This window comes from Pristiophorus japonicus, chromosome 1, assembly GCF_044704955.1.
Source record: "Pristiophorus japonicus isolate sPriJap1 chromosome 1, sPriJap1.hap1, whole genome shotgun sequence".
NCBI classification, from domain to species: Eukaryota; Metazoa; Chordata; class Chondrichthyes; family Pristiophoridae; genus Pristiophorus; species Pristiophorus japonicus.
In genome coordinates this window covers 483,030,015-483,042,002 of record NC_091977.1, presented here as the reverse complement: position 1 = coordinate 483,042,002, position 11,988 = coordinate 483,030,015, and the positions used below count along the sequence as shown (strand labels likewise).

The following is an 11,988-nucleotide window of genomic DNA, read 5'->3' as shown; positions in this document are numbered from 1 at the left end:
TCTGGCTTGTATGCCTCAGTTCCACACTTGGAAGTGCATATACCCACTAAGCCATTGAAGTCATTTTCACTTCCCTCCACACACTGTGACCTACAGGGAATAATACTAGGTGTGTTATAAGTAGAGCATATAGCACATTAATAACAGTCACTTAACAAAAGAACTGTCAACATTTTTGATAATTCTGTACAACTAATATGAGGCTATTCACCACATCTGCATGCACTGAACCCTCCACCCCCATTCCACGCAGATGACCGTAGCTCCTTTGGCTGGTTCTTATGTCGCACTGGGCAGCCTTGTCCTAGTGTTGTCCAGCCTGATCTTGCTGATGGAAACCGCTTGGGCCAAATTCAATGACCTCATCCAAAGTATTTGTTGGACACAAGAAACCACCTGGAGTATGTCCTGATGCCTAAGGCACTAGAAATCTTGTCTCAGTCCAGGAAACGGAAGGTATGGATCCAGGTTCTGGTCAAAATGATTTTGTGTTCCTTGACATTTTTGGATGTCTGAATTAATGACACCAAAATGATGTGCGGTGTACAGTCAGAGTGTAATGGGGCTTTGGGTTGAATGGATCAGTCTAGTAGCCAAGTGAGCTTCAATAACTCATCAATCCATTACTTACTGATTTCTGAATAAGAGTTAGTCATTTTGATTAGAATTAGATCTAACCACACATCTGATCATTCAAGATTAGATTGACATTCTATTTATATCCAATGAACCCAAGCCATGTAATTGTTTTAAAAGTTGATGCAATATTGATATTCTACCACTAGGTGTCACCAGCATATTTAGTGAATACTATTTACAAGGCATGCTCGTGATATCTAGGGGCAGGAAACCATCACTGCACCTATTTTACTGCATAGAAACCTCAGTTACGGAAGCTGAGGCAAGATGATGTTTGATCTTCCTGCTGATCCTTGTTCCTGTTTTTGCAATCTGTTGATTTCAGCTGTGAATGCTTCCCTGATGGAGCTACTAGTATCTGAATCCATCTTGTAGAAATTAGGGGTGTCAGGGTTAAAGACCAGTTTGTGAACATGCATGGTGATACGTCAAGTTGTTATAATAGTGAGGAATATGCAATTACTGCCAGTCCTTTAGATCTCCAGGCAGTTAAATCCACTTAAGCACAGTAGATTATTATCAGAGACCAGCCTTTCCATCGACATGTTCTGCCATGTCTACTTTAAAGTCTGCTAGTCTTCAGTCTGAAGAACCACAATCCTGGAACAAAATCACATCCTCTTTGCATCCAGCGAAACTATCCAGCCCTCCACAGTCTGATCTGCACATAACCTCGTAAGAGCTGCTAACTTTATTGGCTAGTGCTTTCTCCATCATGTATAATTGACCTACAATAGTCGTAGAGTGAGAACAACGACTAATGCTCTGACTATACCGACAGCTGGTAATTGGAGTATTCTGAACCTTCAACTACAATTTCCATTTCCAATTTGTTTCCTGCTGAACATGGGACGACCAGTGATCTATTGGTCTGTATTCTGGTAGACTGTATTTAAAGTAAGTGGTTGAGGCAAAACTATGAGCCACATCGCTAGTCTGGTTTGCATATCAAATCTTTTCCATGTATAATGCCTGCTTTCCTCACATTGCATGTGCAGTAGAGGAACACAGTCATATAGTAGCTTACAGGCCTTGTTTATTATGAATAGAACAACGTAATGAGATCATTACGTCATTGAAGCGTGGGAACTCATAGCTATGCTCTGGGGGCACATAACTGTCCAGGATTCACAATTTATGGCCATTTTATACGAACTGTTTCACGCCAATTAGGGTTAATCTGGGATGGTCCCAGACCCAGTATAAACAGATCATTAATGTCTATTGGCATGGATACTACTACACTGTCGGCCTGCATCTTCTGGGAACCTGATACTTAACAGCCACTGGAGTGAGGAGACTTTCATCTACCTGATGCCTCAGCTGGATTCAAACACAGGTCCCAGGAATGAAAGGACCAGAACGTATTACCACTCTTCTCTAAACCCTTTACATGTACAAAAGCTGCTTTGTCTGGCTCCTTGTTCTAATTGCACTATCGAGACCCATTTTCTTTTAACAACCCAACCTGAACCCTGCAGAACAAACATGAAAACCAAGTGACCCTTCGGAAAAGACACATTAAGGTTAAGGAAAGCTTTGCCGAGAACTTGCCGAGATTCTAAATAAAACCATGAAACGTCTCACACATTTTGTTTCTCTTCAGTCTCCCCAGCACCCACCCACCCATCCCTTCTGCTGAAAGGCATCGATTCCTCACTAGAGTCAGCACCCATCATCACCTTACTATCATTCACATGTGAACTGCAAAAGCATCAGGCTGCGAGGCTATCCGATCATGGAAATGGGGGGGCGCAAGCGGCATCACAGCTTAAACCCAAACTTGCCTTCACCGGATGTCCACAATCATGCACTTCCAGCAGGTGTCACAGTGTAGTAATTAGGAATGAGGGGTGCTGGCTGATTGCCCTCTCTCTCACCCTGGAGCACCGCTATTCTTTGCTCAGCTCAGATCAGGTAGCTCAGTACCGGGGATCGAGCCTGCGGCCTTCCTAGTCAGTATGCCTGAGCTACTCAAAGGGCAAGTCTATTCACCACGTTTCTCTCCTCATATCCTTGAGGCACTGACTCTTGCTGGGGCATCAGGTGCAGGTTTACTGGCCCTCTCTAGTATCTCACACCAGTGACCATTTTCCACATCTCAGCCTAGATAATGTACAGGCAGTATGTTTATGGGAGTTGTCCCAGATAGGCCCAAACCTAGCCTCACATGCACTTCCAGCAGGGGTTACTGGATAACACTCAGAAATGGGCACAAGGGCCTATTTCCCTTTCCCTAGTCCTGAGGTACTAAGGCCAATTGCACTACCCCAAATCTTCATCCCAGTGGAGATCAGCGAATTCAGTGCAGGCAGAGAATCAAACCTGAGTCTTCTCTGGTCTGTAAGGCTCAGCACTCTACCAAAGAGTACCTTTACTCCCGAACATTCTACCATTCTATGAAGACACGAGGGGGGCAGCTTACATTAAACAGGTGTTACTCAATGATGCCATGAGCATGGTCTGAATTCCCACCAAATATGTTAAATATTTGGGTTGTGGCTACCTTTCTGGTAGCCCTTCATCCAATCAGCTTTGGCTACTTGTTGCACAATGGCCTTTCAAACTGCTTCACTCTTCAGCCCAAATAGATCTAGCTAATTCTTCCACCTCTATCTGTTCTGTCCATATGAATCATCAGTAATTAACTATTTGAGCATTGGGTGGCACACAATGGACCTTGAAATTGTAGGCCTGAATAGACACGGTTGTAATCCATTAAAATTGAATTTCTTAAATTTTTAACCAGCTCATCAGTGGAAGACCTACGGAAGTCCTTGTTGGCATGTTCAGTTGGTGTTGACCTGTGATATCCTTACGAAGATCCATCGTTTCCAGGATTTTGCAGTAAAGTGGTTTGTTTAGAAGCAGACATTGCATCATTCAATATCCATCTCTGTGACTTCAGACTTTAGCTCTTTGAATTCAAGCGATCTGTGGTGTAGTTTATACGTTTGATGTAAATTGAAGGCAGAATTCTCTCCGTGTATTTTTTGGGGACTGTTGGAATTTGTTGCAGTGTTTCCTCAGGCAGATCCTTCCTGCTCCTCACTATGGTTCTCCAGAGCCTTTCCCATTGGAAAGTGGAATCTTTAGTCTTTGCAGGTGTAAATCTCTTCTCTTTGAGTACATTGCTTACACTCCACATAACAGCACCAGCGCACTTGGCACTGACAGGGTCGCGTCACCACCCGGCTCTGAGTATTGTGCCCTCGACCACAGCAGATGCTCTCGCAGTTCTTGTCCTTATAGCACTTCCGCGTTGCAGTGCCCGGTGAGTACTTGCTCGGCCGGCAGAAGCTCGGCGAGTCATCAATATAGACCAAGTCAGTAGTCCTTGGGATCTGGTTTTGCTGGTGTTGAGTAGCAGTAATGGCCTTTTTCGGTGGTGTAATCTCCCCTTCGCCCGTAGCTTCATTGGTCGTGCTGCCCACCTTGAGCGAGGTCTCGTATTTCAGTTTGAGTAACTTGCCGATTTCATGGAAAGGGGACAGCTGCCTCCAGCAAGTCCGAACGGTGCAGGAGCCAGAAACACCATGGCATTTGCAGGTGGTCTCCACACCGGATTTGATAACCTGTAGACAAGACAGGCACACAGACATCAGTCAGCATAGAAACCTATTTGGGGCAACTCAACAGTATGGATCAAGTGGAGAAGTAGACTTAGAATCATAGAATCATACACCATTCAAAGTATTGTACCTGTGCCAGCTCTTTAAAGGAACTATCCAATTGGTCCCACTCTTTCTGCTCTTTCCCCATAGCCTGGGAAAATGTTCCTTTTCAAGCTTATATTCAATTCACTTTTGAAAGTTACTATTGAATCTGCTTCCACTACCCATCCAGTTTTTAACAACGTGCTGCATGAAGAAATTTTTCCTAATCTCCCCCTTATTTTTTTTGCCAATTACATTAAATCTGTGTCCTCTGGTTACCAACCCTCCTGCCATTTTCTCCCTATCTACTCGATGAAGGCTCTTCATAATTTTGAACATCTCTATTAAATCTCCCCTTAACCTTCTCTGCTCTAAGAAGAACAATCCCAGCTTCTCCAGTCTATCCACATAACTGAATTCTTTCATCCCTGGTAGCATTCTAGTAAATCTCCTCTGCTCCCTCTCCAAGGCCTTGACATCTTTACTAACGTGTGGTGCCCAGAATTGGGTACAATACTCCAGCTGAGGCCTAACCAGTCATTTATAAACATTCATCTAAAACGTCTGTGTCATTTTAAAACACCTATGGCAGTAATTTCTGCGGGTATCCGCTCCATCATTTACCGTTACTACAGCAGACCACTGGCGGAAACCAATGGAGAAACAGTGTAAATGGGCAGTTATGGCAATTTCTCTGGCAATTTTTGTGAAGACTCTACTTTTGCATTTTGTGCTCAGTGGTGAGAGCTCAGCATCGAGGAATGAAACTTTATCAGCCTCAAGTATTTCCGAGGTCAGGTATAGTTAGATGAAGAGTAAAACTCCCTCTACTCTGCCCCAACAAGAAAGACTTGCATTTTTATCACACCTTTCACAACCTCCGGACGTCCCAAAGCGCTGCATATCCAATGAGGTACATTTTGAAATGCAGTCACAGTTGTGATGTAGGAAACGCAGCAGTCAATTTACACACAGCAATATCCCACAAACAGCAGTGAGATAAATGACAGCTATTCAGTGATGATGGTTGAGAGATTAATGTTGGTCTAGACAGCAGCAGAACTCTTTTAGGGGTGGTGCTATGTGACCTCGTATGTCCACACGAGAGTCTTGTCTGCACACTGCCTATAAGGGTCTATGCAAAATGAGTTTTGGTTCTTTATCCTGTCAGTCCGGACTGCAATCCAGGTCACAGAGTTAGAGGACCAATGTCAAATCCACTACATAACCCACTCATTTTGACCAACAGCAAGATATAGATACTGGCATCTTCCTGCTTCAGACTTCAGGAAAAATGACGAAGCCATTTGGTCCAAAAGACCAATGCTTTTGCACTGATCTCAGTCCCACAATCCCACCATCTCACTGCATATCTCAATCCCTTCTCTCTCCAGCAGCATATCTAAGTGTCACACTAATGCCCTCTTCAGTAGCTTTATTCCACGATATGGGGAAAGCTCTACCTGATTTTAATTTATGTTCCTTGGGATTTGATCCTTAATTTCTAGTACAAGTAAATTAATATTTAAGTGAAAAAAAGAAATGAGAAAGGTGATACCATACATTCCAGGCATTTTGGAGTAAATTTCTCCTGTGATTTTCTGATCTGCGCTTCCGATAGGGGAGGTTCTGTGCTGAGAGCACATAAATGTAATTTTTACTCTCCAGTTGACACTAAATAAATGATGACCTTGAAATGACATTGTGCAATATTGATGTATGGAAGCCTTTTGGGTTCCTATGGAATTCCTCTGTTCACTAATGGGTACAGGTATTATTGGGTGCAGTAGCATAGTGATTATGGCAATCCAAAGATCATCCTACCAGGGTAAGTTGTGAAATTCAATATCATTAATTTGGTAACTTGTGGGCTGGCACCAGAAATAACCAGAAAAGTTGCTGGGTTGTTGTAAAAAAAAACCTTGGTTCACTAGTGTGCCTTCAGGGAAGGGAACCTGCCACCTCTAGCTGGTCTTTTTATTCATTCTTGGGATATGGGGGTCGCTAGGAAGGCCAGCATTCATTGGCCATATCTAGTGCCCTTGAGAAGATGGTGATGAGCTTTCATCTTAGGAGCTGCAGTCAGTGTGGTGAAAGTTCTCTCACAATGTTGTTTAGTAAGGAGTTCCAGGTTTTTCACCCAGTGATATTGGAGCAACAGCAATATATGTCCAAGTAAGGATAGTGTGTGACTTGGAGGGGAACTAGGGGATGATGGTGTTCCCATGCTGCCCTTGTCCTTCTAGGTGATGAGAGGTCGTGGCTTTGGGAGGTGCTGCCGAAGAAGTCTTGGTGAGTTGATGCAGTGTATCTGGTCGATAGTACACACTGCAGACACGGTGCGCCAGTGGTCAAGGAGTGGATATTTAAGCCAACACTTGACTCGAGTCAGCCAGTTTTAAGGTGGTGGCTCACTGCCTCCTTTCTCAGGATAAATAGTGAAGGGGTAATAAATGTGGCCTTGCCATATCTGAGAACAGATATTTTTAAAACTGTTCGATGTATCTGTCAGAACGACAGATGGAGAATTTTGATACTAGTGCATGTGGCTTTTGTGTGCAGAATTGGACAATTTCAATGCAGAGATATCTTTTATTAAATGTAATCAAATTTATTTTTGGGAGCAAAGGGGAAATCTGCGACACTTTTATGAAAGCTAACTATGTGGCCAGAAAATGAAAGCTGGCTTGCTGGCATAAATCAGCATCTATTCCACCTGTAACTCCTTTACAATCTGCATAGGTTTGTGATGCTGAAAGGGTTAATGTGGTGTTTGAATGTTCACAGTTCTATTTGCTGTCAAATTTACATTACTTCCCCCCAACCCCATGCTCCCAATGGACTACTCCACTGATGATGTCATGCGTTGACTCTCTGCCATGCTCTGTGCATTATCTGTTAACCCCATGACATCATCCAGTGGAAAAGTCTGTCTGAAAAACAGGGGAATAGCATTTGGCACTATGATTTAAGGTATTGATCTGAGATTTAGAAGACTTAATTAAATAAAGGGTATAATCCCTCTAATTTTGTCCATCATTTTCTCCTTGGACTAACAGGAACATAGGAACAGGAGTAAAACATTCAGCCCTAACATTGCATTCTCTTGTTTCGGATTCCCTCAACAGAGGAAATAATTTCTCGGTATCTACCCCATTTAATCCCTTTATCATTTTAAACACCTTTGAAACAACCTTCTAAACTTGAGGAAATACAAGCCAAGTTTATGCAATTCTTCATCATAATTTAACCCTTTAAGCCCTCGTATAATTCTGGCGACTTACTCTGTGTCCCCTGCAAGACCAATATTTCTTTCCTGTGCTTTGGTGTTTAAAACTGAATGTAGTACACTAGATAGGATGTGAGCAAGGCTAGAGATTGTAGAGGGACGTGATCGGAGCCCGGGAGAGGCGTGAGTTCGGGGCCCAGAAGAGGCGTGGGCCCAGGGCAGCATGGGCCAGCCCACACTGTGATATGTGTGCGCACTGGGTCCATGCAGCAAAGCTGGTCTCCAGTCGTCTTGGTTAATCCTTGCTACTGGACCAAGACCTAGCTCTGTCAAGCTCGTGTGGTGGCTGGTGTGCAACGGTCACCACACGTTAAAAAAATCCAAGCACAGGCATCTTCCATCCTTCAAGATTTAGTTCGGACCTGGAATTTTAGGTCCATCATTGAAACATCTGTGAATTTTTTGACGTGGAAGTAAGTCATCCTCAATTCGAGGGACTGCCGATGATGGATGGTACAACTGAAGAATCACTTCCTTACTTTTGAATTCAAACCCATTTGAGATAAAGGTCAACATTCCCTTTGTCTTTTTGATTACATTTTGTATCTGTGCATTAGCTTTTAGTGATTTGTGTGCATGGACATCTGAATCTCTTTGCTCCTCCACAACTCTGAGTCTCTCACGATTGAAAATATTCCGCTTTGTTTTTCTCAGATCCAAAGTGCCTGACCTCACACTTCTTACTACTAGGGGGAATCAAGGGGTATGGCGAGAAAGCAGGAATGGGGTACTGAAGTTGAATGTTCAGCCACGAACTCATTGAATGGCGGTGCAGGCTAGAAGGGCCGAATGGCCTACTCCTGCACCTATTTTCTATGTTTCTATGTTTTCCCCACATTGAACTTCATGTGCCAGAGTGTTGCCCGCTCACTTAGCCTGTCTATGTTCCTGCTCCCATATACAGAACATACTGTGCCTTTATGATTCGATTTGAACTCTGAACGTCTGGGTTGCTAGGCTAGTACCATAATCACAATGGTCCTCTACATTATCTCATCCAGCACTCCCTGATTAGGTACAGCACAGTTAGATGTAGTTTAAAGCTTTCTCTACACCACTAAGATCAGGTGTATCAGGGGTCAGATCCAATCTATGCAATTCCTGTGTCAGCCGTGGGTCAGTGGGTAGAACTCTCGCTTCTGAGTCAGAAGGTTGTGGGTTCTAGTCCCACTACAGAGCCTCAAGCACAAAAATTTAGACTTACACTCCAATGCAATGCTGAGGGAGTGCTGGACTCTCAGAGGTGCTGTCGATTAGATGAGATGTTTAACCTAGACCTTGTTTGGTCTCTCAGGTGGACGTAAAAGATCCCGTGGCACTATCTAAGAAGAGCAAGGGAATTATCCCCAGTGTTCTGGTCAATATTTATCACTCAATCAACATGACAACAAAAAACGGATTATCTGGTCATTATCACATTGCTTTGTGGGACCTTGCTGTGTGCAAATTGCCACCGTGTTTCCTACATTACAGCACTGACTAAAATTCAAAAAGTACTTCATTGGCTGTAAACCACTTTGGGATATCCTGAGGTCGTGAAAGGCACTATATAACCCCCAGAGGCTCAAACGGAGCTATAAAAAGGGCCAATTTCATCCCATTGAGCTTATAATTAGGCCAATGTGAACTGCAGGCCATATATTGTCATATATGTTTATCAGCTTCAGAAAAAAACTTTGTTAATTCATCACTTTTATGTCATGCATGGAGAAACCAATGCAGAATTATTTTCTAAATTACCCACTGTGTTTCTGCTGAATACTTATATTCCACAGCATTCAAATGTCACAGAAGCCCAGGGATAAAAGTCTGCTCAGTTTACTGGGTGTAAGGGCCCCACGTCAAATGAGTTGGGCAGTCTCAATCCAGTTCTTAGCAGGCATGCGTCCATAGCACAAAACCTTTGCTAATATGGCAGTGATTGGAAGTCTTTCAGCAAGGCCACAGGATGGTGTGGGTAGGAAACAGGGGTGGTGGGAAAGAGATAAAATATCACAATATGGTGCCTTAGGGGTGCTCTTCTGAGGTTGAAGCTGAGGCTCATTGAGACGATGGACTTTGCATTTAGCTGTACTATACCTGACCTGCAGAGCTTAATGCAGACATTGAACATATGTGTGTGGCTATTGGATGAGGCAATATTGTGCTGATCAGTGAAGCTCCTACAAATGAATAGGCTATGAAAACTTGCTCTCTAGGATCACACATGAAGCATAGTTACTTGAGAGAATGGGTGCAGGATGCACAATGGTTGTGAAATTATTCCGCATGGTTTGGAGAGGAAGAAAGCAAATTGGAGGTGCCAAAAATAAATCAACGGGAAAGCTTAAATGACCAGTGAGTTAAGCGATCTCAGGGTATCTGAGGCTGGATAAGTCATAGCCTGAACTTTGAGAGCATTTACACCTCAGACTACCATTAACTTCAGTTCCGAATTAGAAATGACTTTCAGTTGCATTGGGATTAGTGCTTCTTTGCAGCTGCCTTTTTCTCAGGGAAAGAGCAGAGTGAGAGAGTGCACTTGGGAGGAGAAAAGAAATTCGTTTTTTTATAAACGACTCATTGAGAGCTGGAGCTCAAGCTTGGCACCAAAAAAAACTCAAGAGGTTCCCCTTAATTACCTCATCCTCACTCCAGACAAGCCCCTCTTTCACAATGAGTTAGAACTCATTGAAAGTACTTTTCGGCATTCAAACCAGAGCATCTGTGCTGCACACTATTGGTTTATGCCTTTCCTTGTGCACTTAAGACTAAATAAGTGTGAGGAGGAAACAAAACAGAGGGAGAGGACAAAATAAATCACTCATAGATTAATGAGAAATACAGAGACAGAGCAAATACAGAGATGGAGAAAGACTGATAGAGAAATAGAGAGACAGAAAGAACTGCAGAAACTTGGAAAGAGGGCTGGAGATATACAGAAAGGGAGGGAAAGAGAAAGGTAGAGAGAAACAGATGGAGAGAGAGGTAGAGAGAGACACAGTGATGAAAAAAAACAGATGAAGACTGGAGACAAAGGAGAGAACAATGAAGAGACTACATTTAGAGATAGCGAGAATATAGACATAAAGGAGGCATACAAAGAGAAAGAGAGAAACTGAAAGAAACATGCAATTAGAATGAGCAAGAGAGACATACAGCACAAGAAAAGCAAGGGAATGGATAAACTAAAAAAGGAAGGGGGAAGAAAAAAACAAAATCAGAGAAAGAGAAAGATGGAGAAAAAAAATCAAGTAAAAGTGAAGTAAGAAATTGGAAGAAAGGCAGCAGAGCGAATTCCAGCTGGCCGTTCTAATATTGACTTTCACTTCCTGATTATATACACCTGCCCAGTTTGTTTGAAAAATGATCATTTTCTCTTAAAGCAGTGAGTAGAGGAGACTGGCAGGACCCAGCTCGGCCAGGCTGCGAGGATAGATGGGCCCTGTGAGCTGGCTCATCATTTTCTGAGGCGATGGAAAACTGAGATACCTGAGGTGGGATTCAAAAAATTGTGACTGCTCCAAGCTTTCATCGCCTTAGACTGGGTCAGACACTCGCCTCGAAGTCAGACGGTCAAGGGTTCAAGTCCCACTGCAGAGTTTTGAGCACATAATCTAGGTTGACACTTCAGTGCAGCACAGTCTAAAATGCCGTCTTTCAGATGAGACGTTAAACTGGGACCCCATCTGCTCTCTCAGGTGGATGTAAAAGATCCCACAGTACTATTTCGTAGAAGAGCAGCAGAGATCTCCCCAGTATCCTGGCCAATATTTATCCCTCAATCATCATCACTTAAAAAAAACAGATTATCTGAACATTTTTCTCATTGCTGTTTGTAGGAGCTTGCTGTGTGCAAATTGGCTTCCACGTTTCCTACATCATCATCATAGGCAGTCCCTCGTATCGAGGATGACTTGCTTCCACGCCAAAAAGGGATGAGTTCACAGGTATTTCAATGAAAGACCTAATATTCCAGGTCCTGAACTACATGTTGAAGTGTGGAAGATGCCTGTGCGTGGCTTTTTTTAAAAAAAACGTGTGGTGGCCGTTGCACACCAGCCACCACACTTCCTACATTACAACAGTGACGACACTTCAAAAGTACTTCATTGGCTGTAAACTGCTTTGGGACTTCGAGGTCATGAAAGGCGCTATATCAATGCAAGACTTAAAATTAGAGAAAGGAAGTCTTATGTTTGTATCGAAGAGAAAAGAAAGAATTTGCATTTATATAGCGCCTTTCAAGATCGTAGGACATTCTAAAGTGCTAGACAGCCAATGAAGAACATTTGAGGTGTAATCACTATTGTTATGTAGGAAAATTCCAAAAACTGCAATGAGATAATGTCCAGATAATCTGTTTTAGTGATGATGGTTGAAGGATAAATATTGGCAAGGACACCAGAAGAATTCCCCTCGTTG

At 43.0% G+C, this 11,988-nt stretch overlaps 1 protein-coding gene across 1 annotated transcript in view; it reads right to left on the bottom strand.

Moving 5' to 3' along the window:
* Positions 1–2,298: 2,298 nt before the first annotated feature.
* Positions 2,299–11,988, bottom strand: part of wnt9a (wingless-type MMTV integration site family, member 9A) — a 57,204-nt gene continuing 47,514 nt past the window's right edge. Inside the window, exon 4 of the mRNA XM_070876569.1 lies at positions 2,299–4,214. Coding sequence (XP_070732670.1) covers positions 3,732–4,214 — 483 coding nt within the window. The 3' untranslated portion in view covers positions 2,299–3,731. The remainder of the gene's footprint in view (positions 4,215–11,988) is intronic.